Genomic DNA, 22,378 nt, shown 5'->3' on the forward strand with positions numbered 1-22,378 from the left:
TTTTGCCTGTCCAGCCATTTGGTGCGCAGCAGTAATGATGTAAATAATGGAAAGCAAGTCGATTTTCTCAAGATTACATGTGACAATGTGTGCAACGCTTGCCCCCAAACTGCCATGGGAGGATATCATGACCCTCAAAAGGCCTCTGCGTTCCAAGGCTTATCAGCGTTGCTTTGCCACATAGCCACCGCCTGTCTCGTCCTCTGTTTCTCCGCCGAGTAAACAGCCACATTTTTTTTTTAATCATCAGGATCAGCGGCGAGCCGTTTGGTAGATTCCCATGCCATGTGGCAATGTCCCTGTTTCCTCGTTTCTTCCGTGCGTTTTTGGGAAGACACGCAGATCGCTGAGAGATGGGGGGCTTGGGTTGTGACGGAGGCAATATCCCAACCGCCCCCCCCTGCTTCTTCCTTCTTCCTGCCCCCCAGGGCGGTGGCGGCGGCTCCCCTTTTCCCGCAGTCTCCACGTCTATGATGCGCCATCTCCATATTATCTCCCCACGTGGAAACCAGACATCACAGCAATCGGCGGAATCTGGGATGGGAAACATGCAGGCTCAAACTTCTGGGGTGGATGGACGGGAAGTGTAGACGCCTATTAAAAAATATGATTAAAAAGACCCTGGTGATGGGGGAGAGGGGAAAAAAAGGGTCCCGGTGACTTCGGACGAACCGTTGATCGGGATCTGGGTTTGCCTTTTGATAATCCTGTGTACACTAAGCCTCGAAGTTTGTCCTGTCAGATGCACCCCAGGTCCCAGACCACCCACAGTGCATGCTGACATCCTGCGTCAGTGGCATGCATGTCGAATCACACTGGAGCACAGGCGGTAGCAAGAGGTGAACAGTCACCCAGAACAGCAGTCGTGCTATGCATGCAGCTTCATCGGGCAAAACAAGACGCGGGGTTTGTAGAGTTTGGGTTACACCTTCTAGTCATAGGTGGACAAAGAGTTTCATTGAGAAGATTGATAAAGGCAACAAAATCCTTTGGTTTTGCAAGTTGATATTTGTACATAGACCCGGGTAACCAACTAGGTTACACCCAAGTCGCACGCCGTCCACCCCCAACTTATTCTGTGCCTTTGGTAGCTTTTTGCTACTCGACCTTTGCTTCAATTCAAATGCAACGCCTAATCCCAGTTGTTCTTGGAACGCATTACTGTATTATAAACCGTGGTTCGCATCATATACCAGTCGTAGGACTCTAAATCAACCCTAACGCTCTCCACCCCATAAGCATGCGCTTACTGGAAGTAGAGCATGGCCGCGACGGTCAGACCGATGAGGGCAATGGGGGAACCGAGGCGAACAGAGTCGCTGCTGGGGACAGTAGTGGGAGCAGAGGTGGGCTCGCTGTCGGAGCTGTGATCTATTAAACTGGTTAGTCAGATCATTCCATCTCCTCGCGACATACAGTACATACGAGTGCTGGCACGGGCGCTGGTAGAGATAGTCGTGGCCGTGGAGTTAGCAGCCGACGAGACAGCAGAGCTGCTCTCAGCAGAGGTGGAAGAGCTGGAGCCGGAAGAGGTGATGGAAGGAGAAGCAGTGGTGGTGCCGGAGGCCGAGGTGGCGGCAGAGGCAGAGGCAGAGGCAGAGGCAGTGGCAGTGACGGAGGCAGAGGCAGAGGCAGAGGCAGAGGCAGAGGCAGAGGCAGAGGCAGAGGCAGAGGCGGTGACGCCGGTGGCCAGGCTGAACTGCTCAGAGTAGTTGGGAGTGCCAGTGCCGTCTGAGATCTCGATGGCGTACTGGTCAGAGGGGAGAGTAGTAGGAGGGGTCCAGACGAAGGAAGTACCACTCTGGCCAGCTGTGTTTGTTGTCAGATTTCGAGCTCTTCATGACTTGAGGGGCTGTTGACTGAAGACTTACTTGCGATGGGCTGGACGGTGACCAGGTTGGTGCTGGGGCCGTTCTTCAGAGTGAGAGTGACAGGACCCTGAGCATCAGACCAGGTGATGGTGAAAGGCTGGCCGGCCTCAACATCGTAGTTGCTGTTGGTAAGCTTAACTGCCTGGGCAAGGGCGGCGAAGCTGGCGACGAGGACAGAGGCGAAGGTCTTCATTGTGACTGATTGGGTGGTTCTTTGGGGTAGATTAAGTGAACGAGTGTAGGAGTATTAGGTATCGAACTAGTAATTTGTCAAAAGAAACTGTCAACAATGAATGTCGGGAATAGGCTCGTGAGGAAACAAGAGAGAGAGAGAAAAAGTGTAACTGAAGGGAAGGGGGGGCAGAGGAGTAGAAAAAGGTTTCCCCATCTCGCGGGCACGAAATTAGGCGAAGCGAAATCAGGGGTAAAGCATGGAAGGAGCCCGAAGGGGGGGGTGGAGGATGGTGTGTGTGCGGGTTTGACGAGGCATGAGACGACTTACGTTCCTAAACGGAGCCTTTCCCTATTATTACTCGAACGCGGTGCCGAATGGTGTGGATGGATGGTATTCAAGTATTCTGTCTGTAGAGACGGATGTTTGTTTGGATGACTTGTAGATGGAATGGATAGACTTGCAAGACGGAACAAGATGGGCAGACTTAAGTTTTAATCAGGTGCAAGAGCCGCAAAGGTAGAGTCAGGAAGGGGGATCGCGACTCTTCTGCTATCTACATACGGTATAGGTAGGTAGCTACCGAGAGAGCGTGATGTCGACATCACAACAAGCAGCCGACACAGCAACAGCAGGAGCAACCGCGTACCTTCTCTCTACGTCAAGGAAGCCGCAGCCAGCATCACGGCTCCCACTGGCACTGGCACTGAATGGCGCGACCTGCAAAGTCACGCCAGGCGTCCGGCCGGTCAGCGCCACGCAGTTCGTCGCAAATGAGGGATGCAACGACCGGCGCGAACGGGTTGCTTCCAACTTGACTTGACCCAGAACCGTAGCAACAAGGGTGGCACTAGCCCCGGTCGGGGACTAGGGCGGAAAATTGCTGGAGGCACCCCTGTTGCAGAGGGGAACCTGGCGAACCCAAGAGAAGCGCTAATGAGAGCACCAAGCTTCAGGTTCCTTGTGTTTATTTTGTGTCTTTCTTTCTGCTTCTCCTCGCGTCTGACGTGCTACGACGATGCGTGGCGACAACAGTAGCAGCTCACTTCCTACCTAGACACCTGAGCTAAGCCGTGCCGTGCCAGGCCTTATCTGGCTGGGCATTCGCTCCCCCTCACCATTTGCGTGGCATCTTCCAGTGTGTTGGGTTCCGGGCACCCTTGAGATCCTACTGTAGGTACTGTACTCCGTACATGTGCAGGTACGAAGCAACACTGCAACTGAACGATGCTCAACTCTCGCACTAATGTAACCACCCATTATGGCATCCCCGGAGTTGCCCGTGGCCCATTCATTGGCCTGCTCCGCTGGGGTGATCGAAAGAACCCCTCCAGAGCAGGCAAGTGGCCTGGGCCTAGACGGTCGACGTTTGTCTGCGACAGGGTCCTCCCGAGTCGCCGTTAGCGGTCACTGTCAGCACGATGAACAAAGCGCCTGGGAAATGTCACAATCCTCGACATGTTTACTCCCTGGGTGCCTTGTTTCCTTCTCCATCGTCTATCCACAGCGACTGACACCCCTGTGGGAGCCCGCTGGAACGGCATGACGCCTCCTTCGGTTGGCCCGACTCTCGCCCATGCTCTCGCATTGCATTGCGCCGCTTTTCTCCTTCTCGCCCGGTGATGCGGAAGACTCATGCCGATCTGGGTCTTTCGAGGCGCAGCAAGGGAGATTTAAGAGACTTCCGCTACCACCTTCCGAGCTGCTCTTCGCATTGGACAGGTAACAGATTTTCGCCCCCCGGCATGGGAATGCGCAAAGTTGGCTGCGGCTAACGCCCGGCTCAGGCCTCCAATTGCGTGTGCTACCAACAGCGTCCATCCCTCCACCCTCCTTTCCCGCTCGTGTTCGATATTTCGTGGCCAAAACTCTACCTGACCCGGACCAGTGACGAGCCGCCCACGATCCGGCCATCGACACCAAGTAGTATTGACAGCTCAAAGCTTCCCCTGAGGTGACGAAGCCTATACGTACAGACAATAATACAATCAATGCTATTTCAGTGCTTCCAATCCCCAAGCAACACGCCAAAACCTTGATGTGTTGGAATCCTTATGCAGTGTGTTGATTTCGACAGCCGCCTTCCGTGATACAAATACAGGACGAGTCCACAACGTTCCGACTCATGCGTCCCCTGTGGCAGCGCAGATGTGATGCAGAACATCGGATCCGCTGCAAGAACGCAGATTCTTGTCGGAAGGGGATTACCAAGTCATGATGTTTGATGAGGTGGGTGAACGTAACGAGTTGATGCTTCTGCGAAGGGTGCGGTCTCGGTTCCAGTTCGCGACGGTAGTCCGACGCACATGAGTCCGAAATGGGGCGGCTTCTCTACGACCGCCTGAACCAAAGGCCATGGGCGGAAAGTCGTCCGCTCGCCATCGCCCACCTGCCGTCTGACCCGTGCCGCCATTCATCCCGTCCCTCTCGTCATGAACATCTGTGCTAGCGTATCCGTATTATGTAATTATACGCGCATGCCTATATAACATTGGCGCAAAGGCGGCAATCTTACTCTCATTCGGCGGGCTGGAGTGGGTCACCTTCCATATAGGTAAGTTGGTCACTATACTCCGTAGTATCCGTACAAATAAGACACAACGACGTCAGGCGCTTCCCCCACTGTGCTTTTCATCGAGTCCAATTTCAATGCGCAGCTCTTACTGGGTTACGTTGTGGGGACCACTATTGGCAGAGTTACATATCGCGCTATTTTCCGGCCTGCGCGGTACCTGAATCGGTCCTTGTTTTCTATGCTCCAGTCGACGGGCTCAGACACTAACACAGCTCGTCGGATTTGCCATTGGAACGTTCTCCCCGCCTTATCCATGCGACGTGTGCTCCAGAAATACCTAACCCTGGCGAAACATCTACCTACCGGTATTCGAGGGATTCCGCAGTCGGCAACCGTCGACGGGAAGACCGCATCTGTGGTGCGTCGCCTAGCTCCACCATTACCCGGACGCTTCAACGGTTCGATACTGTTTGTTGTTTGACACGAAATGCTCCCACACCAGGTCCATCGGACCAAATCATCGGATGCAACGAGTCGCTGACATTCTCGACGCACCCTTTGAGTTTCAAGCTGTCGCCGTTTTCTCGGTGGCGAGCACGCCGCACATCGGCTTCATTCTCCGCACTCCGCGTACGCAGTACTCAGATCTCGCCGCCTTCCTACCACTAGTCGAAATGACACCTGGTGGCAAATCACTCGTGGCTGAAATGGATCAACCCTGTGTGCCCAAGGACGTTTCACTCTGACACCCCGTTGGAATGAAACGGCGCCGGGAATGCGATTTCTTCCCATTCCACCCAGGTGACGCAAAAGCAACAGTAAACACGATAGCCGATGACCACGGCGATGGCGAGAATGCGCGGCGCTGCGACTGCCAACGCCATTCGTGCTGTTCCGGTATTTGAAACTGGGACGATGCGGATTCTGCAACGGCACCTCTCGCGGATTCAAAACACGTCCACGTATGGTGCATAGGCTGTGTCATCGGTCCCAAATACACGAAGAGACAGTGTCTCATAGAAATTTCAGGGCTTACGTATAACCAATACCCCGAACCTCATTCAGTCTTTCACGGCCCTCGAGCTGCTGAACGAGTCACGCACCACGGTGCCAGCGAAGGCCCTTGCCATGCCATACGCAGACACACCACGTCCCGTTCCCTGTTCCGAGGGGCTTCTCGACTAGACCATCATTACCAGATTCATCCGTCCAAGCATGTGCTATTGCGCCAAAAACATTCGTCCCCCAAGATAGGAGACGGCACACACGTCACACGAAGACCATGAGAGTGGCAATATTGTAGGGAATGGGCCTCAGCGACAGTTCGGACTTGAACGAGGTCTATGAACGGGATGCACTGAGTGTACAGCGGACGACTCCTCGCCGGACGCCTTCGGCTTCCTCTCTGACCTGGTCCACTGTTGCGCCCTTTCCTCTGGCCTTGTCGACGAAATCATCGAGTGAACCGCCGACTCCAAAGTAGAGCTTCTTTGCCCCGACCAGCGCCTGCGACTGGCAGTTGCCGCGCTCTCTCTGCTCTTTGCTTAGAATGGCGAAAACCATTTCATTGAAAGCCTCCAGCGCGAATGGCGAGTATATCGTCTCGGCGCCTATGAGCAGGGTATCAAAACTGCCCGACTTGTCCAACTTGGACTGAGTCTCGTACAAGAGATCGACCAACTCGACCGACCAACCACCAGAAAGGAAGTGTAGAGAAATTTGAGAAGACGTTAGGAAGTCCTGGAACTGCTGCACCACTTCGGGCGTGAGTTCGAGCTCGTCCTCTAGCGCAAATGCTTCTTGCAGAGCAGGGCTCTGGTCTCTGTGTTCGAGAGCCCAGGCGAGGATGAAGTTAGGCAGCGTGACCAACTGCAGAACCGTCGGGTTGTAATCGGCAAGGGTGAGCAGAAGCGGCGACCTCGGGGCCGAATCCCTCATAGCCCACTGCAGAAGAGCCAGAGAAGGGAGTGCCGTGCCGCATCCAAGCTGTGCGGTGTTAGCTTTCCGTCGCCACTGAGAGGGGGCAGGAGACGCGCGTCAGTCTCGTACCTCGATCACTCGGAGAGGCCGCTGCTTCAGCAAGTCCAAATATCGGCCGCTGGCGAGGACCTTGACAAGATCGACGCTGCTCTCCCAGCTCTTGAAGCCGCCCTCGTAGACGCCCGTCTTGACGTCGTGGCTGCCAAGCCCCTCGGCTTCGGTACCCCCACTGGCGACCTCATCCTCGGCCATGAGCTGCACTCGCACGTCCCACAGTTCTCGACGAGGAATCTTGATGACGCTGCCGTCGTCAAGAGTAACGTCTAGCGTACCGAAGGCGACCTTGGAAGGCAGTTTTGCGAGCATCTCCTGCAACGCATGGCTGGTAGGTGGCAGCTGGGGTTTACCGGGGACCGGGAAGGCGCTGGCAGCAGCGGACTGCGGGGTCTCGGACTCCGGGACGGGCACGGGCACGGGAGGCTCGGCGACCGGGACAGAGTCGTCCTCTATGTCATCGCCGCCGAAGCCGAAGGAGAATGCTGAAGATGACATATTTTTGTGACGTGGGACGCGGCGTGGGGTTGCAGGAATTTTGTACGTACTGAAAGGTGAGTGTGAGAGAGCGACCTAGGTACCTTATCGAAATGTGGGGGCGGGCTCGCACCAGAGCGTTACGGACCGCCGTCTTCTATTGGATACTCACCGGGGATGGACCGGCCGGTAGGTGTGCTGGACCAAGTCGAACAATGAATGAGGAACGAGATTCCCATGTTCGTCGCCATGTTTCCGGGATTGCGACTTCACAGTGTTGTCTTCGTTGGAACGGGACCTATCAAGCTCGACGCGAAGTTCGCCTCGTCGTCGAGCTTTGATGGTTAGCCGGATTGTGTTGGACCAACAACTGGTGCTTAACTCAAAGCCCATCCATCCATCCACCGTCGTCAGTATAATTTGGTAATGGCTGTTGGTTATTACCAGACGGACTCGTCGGTATCAGTGCCTCGCTCGCAATTCGAGGCTCTTTCGATTCTGCACCAACACAAGCACCAATCAACAACAGGGCGCTTGTTGGTCGCAAATCAGCCAATGGCCAAAAACTCGATGATTGACAACTTCGGAAGAGGCTTTCTGCAGCGTGGCATCAAGGCAACAGATGTACTGTGGAACCGTTGTTGTCTTTCCAACTCGATGCCTCTCCTCTCGGTCTCCGGATCGCATGCTTACTTTCTGTGCATCCTAGTCGTGCTGAATGCGAACAAAGAGAATGCGATAACAAAACTGCCTTCAGCCCCGATAGGCTGACCTACGCTCGGAAAGTCTCCCCGCAATCAAGCGCTATCCCTAATGTGTATCTTACTGCGTCTTCCACGCGTGCTCTTGAAACTCACACACAAGAGCATCGAGCTGAACAGCGGTTGTCTTGCTGCGCCATCCTGCAAGTCGTTGCCGACTAGGTTCAGAACCCAGCTGCAAAATGTCTGTCAGACAGACAGGAAAACGGGACAGAGACGCCCACACACACCTCCGCATTTTGAGACATGGAGGATCATCTCGTGCGTCGAGGCTTCGTGCTCCGCCAGATCTCGTGTCTCAGTGGTCAACAAACGCGCAACAATGCCCTTCTTGTCCCTCATCCTAGCACATACGGCACATCGAAGAGCTTCGCCGCCGGTCAATGCTGAACCCGGCACCCGCGATTCCCTCACGCGGCGATCTGCACAATGAGACTTTGTGACTCGCAAGCCGTGGGTGTCCATCAGCAGCCGGAACGCGAGCAAGGGAGCTTTGGCACTGGCGAGGCCGCCACAATCCAATCGCCGTATCAGCCTCCGCTCCAAGACCATCTCCGTCCTGTTCTATCACACTACCTTGCTCTGCACGGCCCGTACCCGCTTCGTCTGGCCCCTCTACCAACGCATACTATATACCATGTACTCCGTAGTATAGTAGTATAGTTACGATCCGCGGCTCCAGTTCCAGCCCTCCATCCGTCAGCGCGGCGAGCGTCTTGATTCGCCACCCACCGTCCTGGATTCCATGCCTCGGGCACCCCACGGCCCGGCCTCTCGTCGTGGTTGGACGGTTTACGATCTTATCCAGCCGGTGCCGTTTTTCTAATCGGACCTTACCTGACCATAGCAAGCTAGTAGAGGTGCAAATACGCCCATTTCGTCCATTCTGCCGGTGGACTTCATGGGCCGGCCTTGTTCCAGTCGTTTGGATAGGTGCAGCCACACCATGTGCCGTTCCACCTGCCAAGGTTTATCGACGTCGCGGTCGTAAAGCAGCCAACAATGACGCCCGTGGCAGACCCTCCATGGACTCGGCCCCCGATTGAAGATTGATGGAGCCCAATAGCCATTGGAGTTTCCCTGTCACCGTCAAGTCCGCGCTTCTCAACGGGAAGTCGTGCAGCGCTGCTTTGCAGTCCAAGGTGAGGAGGTGTCGTGTTAGTCGTCAAACTCACCTCGGAATTTGCTTATTGCCGGGGAGGAGAGCTCGATGTCTCCTGGGGTCTGTCCATGTCAACGGGTCCTTCGTTGCTTCTTCCCCATTAGTCCGTTTGTCTCATTATACTCTCGATTGCACTCTTCTTTGTCTCCATTGGCCATTCTCCGTAACAAGCCCAACCCACCACGGCGTGCCAGACCACTTTCGCTGCCCTCTACAGCCGCAACTCCACCAAAAGAAACAAAAGAAGTGCGCTTGCTCGGGGGAGGACTCCTTACATTGCTGCCACTTGTTGGCGCCTTCACCAAGCATCTTAAAGCCCCTCTGTGACTTGACTGAGATATAATACACCACACCATCCCTCCTTGTCATCCTCCATCTGGTCATCATCTACATCACAACGACCTCGCAATGACACGACAAGACCCTCAACTCTCTCGACATGTCGATGCTCAAGGCAGCGGATCTGGCCAAGCTACCAGAAGCAACGCCGCCTACACAATACGCGAGGCGCCATTCGCAGCACCGCGGCCTGTTCGTATCATCGGGGTCGGCGCTGGAGCCAGCGGGATCAACCTGATCCGCACCCTTAGAAACACGCTTGGCGCTTCAACATACGAGGTTGTGGTCTACGAAAAGAACCAGAATGTCGGAGGTACCTGGTTTGAGAACCGTTATCCGGGATGCAAGTGCGACGTGCCCAGTCACAACTACCAGTTCACTTGGAAGCCGAACCCGGCCTGGTCAAGCTTCTTCGCCCCCGCAGCCGAGATCGAGCAATACTTGTGCCAGATTTGTGATGAAGAGACGCTGCGGCCTCACATCAAGACCTCACACCAGATCGTAGGGGCGGTTTGGTCCGAGCCCAAAGCCAAGTGGGATTTGCAGATCAGGGACCTGGCGACTGATATTGTCTTTGAAGACCATGCCGACTTTTTCATCGACGCAACCGGTATCTTGAAGTATGTATTATCGGGCACTCGTGGTTGAAGATCGACATCTGACTGCTACAGCAAATGGAAATTCCCCGACGTAAAGGGCTTGTCCGACTTCAAGGGTACTTTGATCCACAGCGCAAACTGGCCCGAAGACTTCGACTACGCCAACAAGACGGTCGCCGTCATTGGAAATGGAGCGTCTGGTGTCCAGATTGTGCCAGCCATCCGTGCCCGTGAGTTGCTCTGCTTGCCGCCGAGCTGATACATGAGGCTTACACCAGGCAGACGTGAAGAGACTACACCACATCATCCGCACGCCAACCCTGATCATCCCGCCTCGCGTTGCAACAATGAAGATGAGTCCTTCGGCTTCTCTCCTTGAACAAATTGAAATGGATGAGGAAGAGCGCTTCTCGGCGGCGACGATTGCCAAGTTCCAGAACGACCCTGCCTTTTACGAGAAGTTCGCGCAGACCCTCGAAATGGATTCAAACATCAAGTTTGCCATTTCCCTTATCTCCGGCAGCCCTCAACAGGCGTGGGCACTGGGGAAGACAAAAGAGTTCATGACGGCGATGCTAAGGGGTAATGAGAAACTCTGCAAGCAACTGATACCCGACTTTCCCCTGGGATGCAAGCGGCTCACTCCAGCGCCGGGGTATCTCGAGTCCTTCCACGACCCCAGGGTCGCTCTCCACACTGACGCCATCGAGAGATTCGTCCCGGAGGGAATAAAGCTGGCCAACGGCGAGGTCCTCGAGGTCGATGCCATCATCTGTGCCACAGGCTTTGATTCTTCGTTCCGCCCTGCCTTCCCGCTTGTTGGGCGGCACGGCAACTTGCAGGACATCTGGTCCGAGCAAACACCAAAGGCCTACATGTCCCTTGGTGTTGCAGGCTTTCCCAACTACTTTAGTAAGTCGGGCTACGCAACCGCTCACTCACCTGATGCTGACAATGGTTCCCGCAGAGTTCTTGGGTCCCAACGCCCCAATTGCACAGGGCGACGTTCTCACACTCAGCGAGCACATCGCCACATACATCGCCAACGCGATCCGCAAGTGCCAGACACAGGGCATCCGTTCGATTGCCCCGTCGGAAGCCGCCGTCGAGGACTACTTTGAGCACACCACCACCTTCATGCCGCGTACGGTCTTCGCCGGGGGTTGCAGATCCTGGTACAAGCAGGGCGAGGTCGATGGCCCTGTGACGGCGCTGTACCCTGGCAGCCGTGCTCACTTCATCCGCCTGCTGGAGCACTTCAGGGGCGAGGACTGGGAGTACACGTACGAGAACGCGAGGCAGAACCGGTTTGCATACTTGGGCAACGGATTCACCGCGCCGGAGATGGCGATACTCAAGGCTGGAGTGCCTAGTTCGTAAGGCGACGCCGCTGGAGGCATGGCTTAATATGAATGGCTTAATATGACCTTGTACATAGACAGGGGTGTGGTTTGGTGGCTGGTATTATTCTGGGTGGCTCAGTTTCTGGGCGGTTCTGCAGGCGTTGATTTAGGCTGGGAATTCTTGATCTAGGCACGGCAAACATGAAGTTGTCATCCAACGAGTCCAACCTAGGCACCGGTGATGATATGTGACGAGGCGTTTTGCCGATTGCAACCGGCCTTGAAGGCCCCCATTGATAGATGTCGCCTCGCCTCCTGAACTGAGACCTCTTCTCGGAAAGGCGCAGCATGCGGAAGTCGTTCGATGTCTCTGTTGCCGGGCTACTGAGTGACGGGATACAGGCGACTTGGCGCTGTGTGTCGCTATGCGGCCTGGTAACCTGGGCCATGTTAGTCGACGCCAGTGGCGGAGTTGCCGCGTGGCAGGAGACGAGGTCTGATTTGAGTGGGAATGGCCTTCTCCAAGGGATGGATTTTGGGAGGGATGCATGTCTCGGACTCTGGTAAGCGGGTTTGGGTTTGCCGAGGCCAGATGGACGGCAATCTGGCATGTCCACGAAGCCAGGACGAGGACAGTCGAAAAGCGCATGGCTACACGAAAGGGACAGATGACACATATCGACACAGATCCCGAATTTGGCCAGCGCGCTCCTCCCGTTATTAAGCTACTTCCTGGTTCTCCAGCCTACTCGGAGAGGTCGATGACAGACACTGTGTCTGATGAGCCGTATCCTTGGGCTCGTCGTCAATAGCACCGACTCGGGCGAGCTGCGATTGATTTCACCCGGGGCGAGGTAGGCACACGCACCTATCTGTGTCCCCTCCAAAATGGAACTGTTACTATGAGACTAGCGGTATCCACAAGCCTCCCGGAATCGCCCTTCACGTCTACGAGAGTTACGTTTACAATAAATACAGCTATGTGCCAATTCAATGTCCTCTTCGTACTCTTTGTGATGTGTGTGCACGAGCCAGCAGTACCACAGGGCACCTAAAAGTACAGCAGAGGGTAGGTAACTTGTAGCTAACAGAGCGCACCAAAACAGGCACATAAGCAGTTTTAGCTTGTACTATAAGGTAGTATAAAGTAGCACACATTTCTCCACCATACAATCCTTTCTATAGAGCGCAGCACAGTGTACTGCTCAAGGCCCAGTATCCGTACATCGTACTTACTCTGCTCACCTCAGTCTCCATATCCCTTTTCTGCAACAACTGCTTTGTTGCATGTGACAACAATGTTTGACGCTGCGGTGCTCCTAGGATGCTTGTGACCTGTGTGCTACGCCAAGAAGCAGTTGATATCGATGCGGGACCAGGGGCCATCGAGAGCAAAGGACTCCATGCGGAAACGGCAATCATGCGGCGTACTCTAATGATTTGACGGTTGATGGGCAGACAGAAACGTGCTATCCGTGTGCATATCCATCACCACCCAGCTCAAACTGAATTTAGACCAATAAGTCCAAGGTTGGATTATAGCTAGATGGTTTCTACTGTTATAGCCATCTAATTACATTAAATATAAATCAATTATCCTAAACTAACGCAACCCTTGGCTTCTCGTAGTAAGAGCTTTTGCCATTAAGATAATCAGCCCTGAAAGGCGGCTCGCTGCCATCTCCATTCAGATTATGAAGCTTTTGTATTTCCTCATTCACTCTTTTTTTAACTCCCTCTGTTGCAAGGCTTGCTGATACTGTCCTATCTCGGCCGAAGTAGACCCCGCAGACTTTGATGTTGTTTTGCTCCGGTAAATGCCCAGTCCTTGCGTCGTAGATATTATGGCCTAAATCAAATACCATAAAAACTCCCAGACTGTAGCGATCTATCGCTATTAGTTTAGGTTTCGATACGCCACTGTTGTTCCAAATTTTATTTTTCTCTATAGCTTTGAGCGCCTGGTTTATGACCTCCATACTATTATCCTAAGTAGTTGGGTAGTAGGTACTCTTTGAGGATACCTTAACGGAAACCCTCAAAGGATCTATTATGCTACAGCTTGCAGTTAGCATATATTTCATGGGGTTGATGAAGGACGTATGTGAGCGAAACTAACCTCAGTGTTAAGGGTGGAGGAAGGGATTAGCGTGTTAGGAGGAAAGGACCCAGGGAATAATTGTCAAGTTGGTTGATTTCCACACGGTCATGCTGTTCTCACGGCAGCAGCAATCTCACGGTGGGTCTAGTAAACATTTGTCCGATCTGCCCCGCTTTGTTAGTACAAATCATTGGCCAGCTGCCCTAAAGATTCCCGCTTTTATGCTTAACCTAAATCTACCTGTACATTTGAGCCCCTTGCATGGCCTGTGCGCAATATTTCTAAGCAGGTCGTACGACAAATGAGCGAGGAACGGCGCCATAACCAAGAAGCCCTTTGCTGATTATGCCCAGTTTGTTGGCGTTGCTGATGGGGGGGGGGGGAGTGAAGGTCAATCTTAGGCGTTGTGATCATAACTCACAGTTGGGTCCGTGGTGTTCATTGGTTCCGAGCATGTTCCATTTCCAGCGTAATCGGCCTGTACCCATGCAAGTACTATATGTGAGGTCGAGAACATTTTGCACTGTAAAGAGCATGTTCGTGCGCTAAGAGAACTCAAGTGTTTACTTCAACCAGACATTGTTTTTGCACATAGCTGAACCAATTGAGTGACACTTCAGCCACCGCTATATCTAAAAGAATGCGACATGAAGGGGTATGCTACGGGGTGTTGTTTGGCTCTCTCACCCAGGTCTATGTCTATACCTGTGGTCACTAGATTGAAAAGGGCCTTGGACACAGTATCTAGAAAGCTTGATAAGATTCCTCATAGTGAAAATATATCAATAGATCAACATGAGGGGAATAGAAGAAACAGAAGAAATACAGAAGAAATACAGAAGAAGGTGCTGGACCAAGAACACGCCGTATCATACAAGACTATGAGGGTTGAAGTGATGATGAGAAAGGGTGGGGGATAGCGTGTCTCCTGACGAATGGGTGGCCTGCCTCCATGCCCCTCCTCGCGGTCGTCTGTGTTTAGCTGCCTGCCATCGTCATCTTTCCCCGTGTTATGCCATCTTCACAGCCTGCCCTGTCCCGTTGAAGGACAAACATCGTCAATTACACAAAGCCGCAAGTGCGACAGGTTCATGATATCTACCCTATTTCAGTCCACGTCTTGCAGCTCTCTGGCCTCTTCAGGACACACCGCTTTGCCCTTGTCGATACATGATGGCGGCATGCATTGCCGCCCCCGTTAGACTGGGGTCTGCGGGCAGGCAGAATGTGCAGATGATCCAGTTGGCCATCTCCTCGCCCCTCAAGGCGCACAAGCAGAGCGGTAGACCCATCACGTCGGACCAGGACGGGCTCTGGGAGTGGCTATGCAGTTCACGCAGCCAACACTCAACTACTTCATGAATCACAGGGACGGTGGTTTCCCGGAGCTGACAACCAAGAAAGGACATAGAAAGCTTGTTGGTGTATGGCCAGGCCGTAACCTCCCTTCATCCCCTGGAGAACGAGGGGCGCTTATCAGGGATCGTGCATCAGGCGGACTATTAAACAGGCATTGGAGGGTCGAGTCCGACAAATATATGTTGGTTGAGCTCATTCAAGAGGTCCCCCAGTCCGGTTCTTTTCCTGTTTGCATAGGTCTTGCGTGTCCCCTCCCTTTAAATACCGAGCCTTGCAATACCCATTCACGCGTTGTCCGTCCAGTCTGTCTGGATGATTGTTGGAATCGTTTCCATAATTTGATTCTAGACTAGCGTATAACGTCTACCAGTACCTCGGACTCTGCATCTCACTGGACCCCTTTGTCTATTTCGATCTCGCTTTTATAGTAACACGAAACCATTTCTGCAATGGCGGACTATGGGCCCGTTTACCTGCTTTATATCCAGAAGGCGGAGCTGGTGACGGCCGAGCAGATGATCACCTGGATCACGGAGTGCGAAGAGGAGAAGGGCTCGCGAAGATGAGAGTGGGCACCGTCATACCCGTTGCGGAACAGGTGATTTGGCAGAGTGAAGGGGCTTTGCTACCAGGAGACAGCAATATGGCTTTGCAAGGCATGAACGACAGGTATCTTTATTGAAGAAAGGAGAGGTTCCCATTACATGCACTTACCTAAAATTTATCCAATGCATGTTTTTTTCTTCAAACGTAGCAAGTAGCCTAGAGGTGCCGATGGCCACTTACTTACTGCTTGCCTCGATATGCGAATACCGCAGGAGGAACATAACAGTACAGATGGCCATCGTATTGACACTGTGTGGGTCACCTACGACTTCACCTCGGGAAAATAGTATCCTGGGAGCTATTAGGGAACGAGCGTCATTCAATATTGTGGTCTTTGACAATCTTCAGCAGCCAAACGTATTCTAAATTGAACCCACAGCCCGTTCACTGCATTCAATGTTAAACACACCCTCATACCTCAGCAACTAGAAACCTTCTTTTCGAGAACTGTGTCCCCCCTTCCCCATCCTGACTTCCAGAGGTCGTTGCCAATGCGGTCATCATCGGTCATGAGAATGGCCTCGGCCTCCGTGCCCAAGGGGAACGGCCTCCGTCCCGCGCCGATGGCTCTGCTGCCACCCATCCCGTTATACCGCCGCCTCCTCCGCGCGCACCGCAAGTACCTTCCCTCCGAGATGCGGGTGCTTGGCGACGAGTACATCAAGGCTGAGTTCCGCGCGCACCGCAACGTCGACAACCCGGCGCATTTGGTTAGACTCACCCGTGGCCTTTCCTGTTCGTTTCATCGAATAGCTCTTTCGCATTTTTCTCTATTCTCGTTTCGCATCGCTTGCGGTGACCAGTCTCTTTCAGTTTCAAAAAGGAAAAGAAAAAAATGTTGACAAGACGTTGTCACTGACACCTCGCCTAGATTGGCTTCCTGACAGAGTGGCAATTGTACGCTCAGAAGGTCGAGGGTGACGCATGGCGTGGGGAGAAGATCGACCCCGGCAAAGTCGCCAAGATGAGTGGTAAGTCCCCTCCACGCTTTAGTTTAACCAGCCAGTGATGAGCAGCTAACAGTATGGGGTGTAGACGAGCAGATTGGGCAGTTGTACGAGTTGATGAAGGCAATTCGCGAGAGGCGCGAGCGGGGCGAGCAAGAAGAGGAGCCATGATGATCCGATATCGAGTATCGCCCGGAAAGCCTTTGGTATTGAGCCCAAATTAGGCACCCTGGATCATCACTGCTGAAGCGTTTGAGCTCAAGATGGAGCGGTAGGCCAGACGAAATTTGTCAAAGGGGTTAGGGAGACATCTCGAGGGCAAAGTGTACAGTACATATGAGGAAGAGTGCCCGGTTACACATGTACAGTTTCATGAGTACGTCTAGCTAGAATGTAAAAACCACTAGAGCCATCTAGACTACATCCAAGTCTATACCCGCTATCTATGCGCCACCCTCCAGCGCCTCTATGATCCAGTTCGCCTGAATGACGCTGACCTTCTTGGCATAGTTCTTCTGGGTGAACACATGCTCCAGAAACATGATGGCTTCCTTTTTCTGCCCATGCAGGACGCTTGATGGGTGGATCGCCACGACATGCTTGCCCTGAGACGTCACATAGCTTGCATCCGGCGCCAGAACGGCCGTCTTGGAGACGAAACCGCGAAGGAAGCATTTGAGCAGGGCCTCGGCTTGCTCGGGGGTCAGAGGGGTAAAAGGCTGAGGATCAGGCGGGGGTGCTTCCGAGAGTAAGCCCTCCTTGAGACAGAGGCTGCGGAGTTGCTTGCGGATGTTGAGGGCTGTCTTCATGTTGCGGATATTGACCTTTCTCTGCTTGCACCACTGAATACGGTCGGCGTTCTCGGCGGCGTATTGCTGCATCGTCGTAAGGTAGGTTAGGATATCGCCCTCGCGACGGTACAGTTCTTTGCGAAGTTCTTCAATCTCCTCGCGCTGTTCTTCGGAATGAAGCTGATGGAAGATGTCGTCGCCAGAGGTAATGCAGGCAATCACATCGATTGCTTCGAGCACGCAGTCGAATTCGGGCTTAGCCGAGGCAAGAAGGACCGCACCGAAGGGTGCTGATATAGGGAAACCAGCCATCTTGCGGCCTGCTTCGGTAATCGTACCGTCGTCTGCAAGCGCGCCAAGGCCATGGAGGCTAACCAGCGCCCGTTCAATTGCATCGATATCAGGGGTGTCCATCAGAGGAAACCCGAGAATATCATCAATCCCTCTGGCTTTCATTGTCAGAACAGCCCCGAGGACATCGATTCTCAGGATCTCCGGTAGGTCGGTTTCATCCAAAGAGCCAAACGTGCCTTCAGTGTATAACCTGAAGCATTTACCAGGCCCTTCACGGCCGGCACGACCAGTCCTCTGGATTGCAGACGACTTGGAAATCGGCTTGGCCAGAAGTGATTCCATGCCGAGACGCGCACGAAATTGCTTGACCTTGGCCTTACCACCGTCCACCACGTACCGCACGCCAGGGACCGTGACGGACGTTTCGGCGATGTTGGTTGCCAACACAATCTTTCTGGTAAAACCGCCCTTGACAGGCTGGAAAGCTGCGTGTTGGCCTTCCATCGATAACTGACCGAACAGAGGGAGGACCTTGATCTTCGGAACGTTGGAAGCCAACGTTGCAGCGTACTCCTCAATGAGCGACTGCGCGGATTCAATCTCCTCCTGACCAGTCAGGAAGGCCAGAATGTCGCCTGGCAACGGCTCTTCTGTGTGTATCTTAAAAATGGTCTGCAAAAGAGCTTCCTGGATATCTGGCACCGGCTTGGGTGTGTGTATCGTCTTGACCGGGTACTGGCGGCCCTGGATCCTGAGGACCTCGACAGAGCTGGGCTTGTCACCCTCGACCTCTGCAACATTGCTCCCATCCTCAGTGTTGAAGAAACCCTGAATTCGTTCAACATCGGCAGTAGCACTCATGACGACAACCTTGAGAGGGATACCGCCACGGCCCTTCCGATCGCTCAGGAGAATCTGCTTCAGGAAACCGGACACCAAGTCGACATCGACACTTCTCTCGTGAATTTCGTCGACGACCACCGCGCTGTACTGTTTCAAACTCGGGTCTCGCAGCAGCTCCTGTAGAAGCATACCCTCGGTGAGGAACTTGATCTTCGTCCCCTTGGGTACTTGATGGTCGAAACGAACCGAGTAACCAACCATGCCTTCGCGACTCTCACCGAGCGGCGTCCCGGCTTCGCGCGAGACCCGATGGGCCAAAGTCGTCGCGGCAACTCGACGGGGCTGCGTGACCGCGATCATGCCGCCGACGCTGGCTTCTCGTCCGTCGATGTTGACCACCTGCCTCCTACACCACGGTTCCCTCACGAGAAACTGGGGCACCTGAGTACTTTTACCGGAACCCGTCTCGCCGACGAGAAGTAGGACGTCTTTTTGCCGCATCCGGGTCTGGATGTCCTCGCGGTGAGCCCAAATAGGCAGTTTCTGCCGGATTTTAAGCAAAGCCGGGTCTTCCCTCCATCTTGGCCCTCGATCTGATCTCGGCCTGCCCTTGTCGTACGGTCTTTTTGACTGGTGCTTGATGAAAGATGGTGCTGTGTGTTCCGAGTTCTTCTCATCTTTTGTTGCAGACGTTGATGCCTCATTTGCTGTCTTTTCGGGGTCCTGTTCTACTGCCTGTTCTTGCTTGACTACCTTCTCCTTCTTGGCGGGAGGGTTAAGGTAGCCTTCGAGAGATATTACTTTGTTGCCGACTTTGATAAAATTTTTGTTGTTAAGCTTCCGCTTCTTGGCGGCACGTTCGCCATCGGGGGTGGGTGACATGATGGATTTTCGTTGGGTCTCACTGCCGCATGTAGTTGAAGGGTCAGGCAAGAATGAGAGAACTGCATGTTAGAATTTTTGAGGGTCAGCTCAGACCCGGCACCTGGAGAATTCCTGATTGGGCATCGGCCCCGCATTTTCACAGGACAGCCAACACCGTGCAACGCTCCTGCAGCAGCTGCAGCAACTCGAGGTGGATTCCTCGAGTTCCTTCCACTGCTTACATAGTACACTAGGTAGGTGTTTAGAGCAGTCTTTAAATAACGTGTAACCGGGTGTCGGGACGCGCTCTCTTCCTTATGGGCACTCCCCACCTGATTCTATCTGCAGCTATTATGCCAGCACGGAGTTCAACCTTGAGCATCATCTTGAGTTTCAATTGCACGGTGTACCGCCCTCGAACATTTCCCCTCTCTCGCCTAAGCCCCAGCAAGCCGCATTGTCAGGTTCCCACGGGCAGCAAGTCCTCATTGAAAATACCTACCCATCGTTACCTCAGCTCAGTTGCAAAAATGGCGGACCGATACAAGCTCATCTATACCGTGCCAGGTTAGGGCAACACCTGACAAGCCCAATTCAAGTACAAAACGTGCTGACTGCTCCGATCGCATCGACAGCCTCTCACTTGGTCGCGACCAAAGACGCTGTATTCAAGACAGGTGCAGGGGTCTACGACGAGGGCAAGTATGTCCAAGTTGCTTTCGAATTGACTGGCCAGGGCCAGTTCATGCCCGTCGCAGCAGCGGGGGCGGATCCCCATACCGGCGCCGTCGACCAGCTTGAGCGGGTGCTCGAATACCGTGTTGAGATCCTATGTGTTGGCCGAGATGTTGCCAAAGCTGCGGTGGCAGCTCTCAAGAGGTGAGTACATTAGTATTCATGGGCACAATGAATTTATTGACCGATATCATTCTATAGCGCGCATCCTTATGAAGTACCGGCGTACGAAGTGTACAAGCTGGAGGACATCTGAGTGCCAAGCGTGGTGCCACATCATCCTAATCGGCACCGTGATAGATCCAGTTGCCTGGGCTCGTCGACAAACATATAACGTTCCTCTTGTAGGCTTTCAATGTTTCCATGGCGTAACAGTGATAAAGTCGGGGTGTTGTCTGCGTAACGTGGATGCCCGCATCTATCTGATGCGGTTCAGGCGTTCTCTGTTCATTCTGACTCCGTCATCGACAGCGTCGCTCTGTAGACAGGGTTAAACTTCTCTTCAAGCCATGCACTATAGGAACAAGTAAACATACCTTTTCACCAATCTTATTGATCAAAACGTTTTGTTGGTCAACCTCTCTCATCTGAGCCCTGGCGAGGCCGTTGAGACGTCCAACGGCACCACTCAGTTGATCAAGGCCGTCATCAATCTGATCCTCTTGCCGTTGAGCGAGTTCATTGCCCTCGTCGTCACTATCGTCGAGGACATATTTGGATCGCTCAGCTGCGCTGGCCTTTGCCTTGGGCTGCGGCCGACCGGAAAGAGTCAAGTCCTTGAAGCTCTCCTCAAGTCGTTGGTTGGACTTGAAGGCATCATGTCTGGTCGCTTCGCGGGTCTCACGTTCGAGGCGGTGTCGTTCGAGGACAGCTGCGTCACGCTCCGCTGCACGCGACTTTGATGTGAATGGGTTGCTGACATGAACGGCGAACATACTCCTGTTGAGTGTCTTGAGCTCTTTCGCCCGGTCCTCTGCGACCTTGTTGTGGTTCGTCGCCATATCGAGGTTCTTCTCCGTGTTGTGCAAGCGTTCGCCTTGGGCGCCCAATCGGGCGAGGGTTGCTCGACCGGTCTCTTCCGCCTGCATGGCGGCTTGCAGAGCTCTGTTGACAGTTTGAACAGACTCTTGTCTGACCTCGTTGATCTGTTGCTTGGTGGCGCGGTACTCCTCGGCCTCCTGCTCCTCGGCCGTGAGCTCACGAGGAGCTCCATAGCCGCCATATCCTCCATCCTCTCCAGGGACGGCAGACTGGCCGTAACCCCCAGCCTGAGGCTTGTTCTGTTGTTGTCTGCCCTGCGCACCGCTAAATAGCTCGTCGCGCACGGCGTCGGTATCGTTGCTGTTGGTCCGGCCCAAGCCCCCATAACCGCCAGGCCCGCGGGCTCCAGCAGCAGCGGCGCCTGGTCGCTGGCTCGAACCGTAAGCATTTTGGTTGTTGTCGTACCGGTTTGCCCCGTAGCCGCTCGCAGCTCCGTACTTCTCGGCGCCGTAACCGCCAGCAGCCGGAGGGGGAGCGCCGTATCCGGCGCCAGCTCGAGGGCCGCCGGGGAGACCTCCAGGAGCACCGGCACCTGCACCTACTCGCGCCTGCTGGTAGGGCGTCATCCCGGCGAACTTGTTTCCATCCTGAGCGTAAGGGTCGTTGCCGGCGGGGGCCTGAGCGTAAGGGTTTTCGTTACCCGAGGCCGGGGATTTGCTCTTGCGACCGAAGAGAGCCGAGCGGTTGGCATCATCGCCGTCGTCGCCGCCCTTCTTGCCGAAACCGAACTTCTTCATAGTTACACAAAACGTCGGCAGATGGTGGGGGAGGTGAGTTTGCGGGACAGGTCAAGTCAAGGATACTGTCGAAATTTTAAAAAAAATACACAAAACGCAACGTGCTCACCCAGAGTTTGATCGAGAAGCAGGAGGAATAAAAGTAAAAAGGAGAAGATCAGGAGAGAAAGGGACGACGACACGGTAGCAGAGCGGTCGTGGATACAGATACAGCGGGAGGGGACGGGCTTTCCCCAGCGGGCGGGTTGGTGCAGGGGAGGGGGGAGGGGGGTCAAGTAACAGCTTGATGTGGCAAAATCGGGCCTGTCTTGGGTGTGTTTCGAAGGGGAGCGGGTTTCCCTCAGGGTCCAAGCCATAAAGTATTCGTCAGGGCCTGATAGTTTGGACCTAACGGAGGGATTGGGTTGGGCTGCGGGCCAGCGACCCTTAAGCGCGGTGGAACATCCTGTCGACCTATGATGTGCACCACTAGATCCGGGTTCAGCGAAGTCACCGCCGTTCAGCACTGCTGTAATGGCGGGAAGTCTTCTTATGGCGCACAAGTGGGCTGGACAATGATGGTCATGAGCCTATGGCATGCCTTGGTAGTAGGCCAAGCCTCAATCTAGCGCTGGAAGCTTTGTGTCTCTCTTGTACCCTGCAGCCGCTTCCGAGTGTTTTGTCTTGTCCGCAACCAAATTCCAACGTCAGAAGGAGCGACAGGCTTACTCTTGCTTACTCTTGCAGTGTTGGACTGAATAAGCCCGGTGTGCCTCTGCTCCTCAGGTCATACATTGCATTCCCTAAC

At 54.0% G+C, this 22,378-nt stretch overlaps 7 protein-coding genes across 7 annotated transcripts; 3 read left to right on the plus strand and 4 right to left on the minus strand.

Annotated features, from left to right (window-relative positions):
• Nucleotides 1-1,246: 1,246 nt before the first annotated feature.
• Nucleotides 1,247-2,064, minus strand: GLRG_01512 (uncharacterized protein; the record flags this gene model as incomplete). The annotated part of the gene is made up of 3 exons (XM_008092197.1): nt 1,247-1,371; nt 1,426-1,809; nt 1,872-2,064. The coding sequence occupies 3 exons, from the start codon at nt 2,062-2,064 to the stop codon at nt 1,247-1,249; spliced, it is 702 nt and encodes a 233-aa protein (XP_008090388.1).
• A 3,835-nt stretch (nt 2,065-5,899) lies between these two features.
• On the minus strand, nt 5,900-7,090 carry GLRG_01513 (uncharacterized protein; the record flags this gene model as incomplete). Its single annotated transcript, XM_008092198.1, has 2 exons — nt 5,900-6,544; nt 6,608-7,090. The coding sequence occupies 2 exons, from the start codon at nt 7,088-7,090 to the stop codon at nt 5,900-5,902; spliced, it is 1,128 nt and encodes a 375-aa protein (XP_008090389.1).
• A 2,310-nt stretch (nt 7,091-9,400) lies between these two features.
• On the plus strand, nt 9,401-11,310 carry GLRG_01514 (phenylacetone monooxygenase; the record flags this gene model as incomplete). The annotated part of the gene is made up of 4 exons (XM_008092199.1): nt 9,401-9,951; nt 10,003-10,160; nt 10,213-10,842; nt 10,898-11,310. The coding sequence occupies 4 exons, from the start codon at nt 9,401-9,403 to the stop codon at nt 11,308-11,310; spliced, it is 1,752 nt and encodes a 583-aa protein (XP_008090390.1).
• Nucleotides 11,311-15,830: 4,520 nt separating this feature from the next.
• GLRG_01515 (ACN9 family protein) lies at nt 15,831-16,457 on the plus strand (the record flags this gene model as incomplete). The annotated part of the gene is made up of 3 exons (XM_008092200.1): nt 15,831-16,049; nt 16,211-16,310; nt 16,375-16,457. The coding sequence occupies 3 exons, from the start codon at nt 15,831-15,833 to the stop codon at nt 16,455-16,457; spliced, it is 402 nt and encodes a 133-aa protein (XP_008090391.1).
• A 272-nt stretch (nt 16,458-16,729) lies between these two features.
• GLRG_01516 (helicase associated domain-containing protein) lies at nt 16,730-19,096 on the minus strand (the record flags this gene model as incomplete). The annotated part of the gene is made up of 1 exon (XM_008092201.1): nt 16,730-19,096. The coding sequence occupies one exon, from the start codon at nt 19,094-19,096 to the stop codon at nt 16,730-16,732; it is 2,367 nt and encodes a 788-aa protein (XP_008090392.1).
• Nucleotides 19,097-19,608: 512 nt separating this feature from the next.
• GLRG_01517 (uncharacterized protein) lies at nt 19,609-20,069 on the plus strand (the record flags this gene model as incomplete). The annotated part of the gene is made up of 3 exons (XM_008092202.1): nt 19,609-19,645; nt 19,714-19,957; nt 20,015-20,069. The coding sequence occupies 3 exons, from the start codon at nt 19,609-19,611 to the stop codon at nt 20,067-20,069; spliced, it is 336 nt and encodes a 111-aa protein (XP_008090393.1).
• Nucleotides 20,070-20,231: 162 nt separating this feature from the next.
• GLRG_01518 (uncharacterized protein) lies at nt 20,232-21,591 on the minus strand (the record flags this gene model as incomplete). Its single annotated transcript, XM_008092203.1, has 2 exons — nt 20,232-20,291; nt 20,350-21,591. 2 exons carry the CDS (start codon nt 21,589-21,591, stop codon nt 20,232-20,234), a joined length of 1,302 nt encoding a protein of 433 aa, XP_008090394.1.
• Between the last annotated feature and the right edge of the window lie 787 nt (nt 21,592-22,378).

This window comes from Colletotrichum graminicola, assembly GCF_000149035.1.
Source record: "Colletotrichum graminicola M1.001 genomic scaffold supercont1.4, whole genome shotgun sequence".
Classification (NCBI taxonomy): Eukaryota; Fungi; Ascomycota; class Sordariomycetes; order Glomerellales; family Glomerellaceae; genus Colletotrichum; species Colletotrichum graminicola.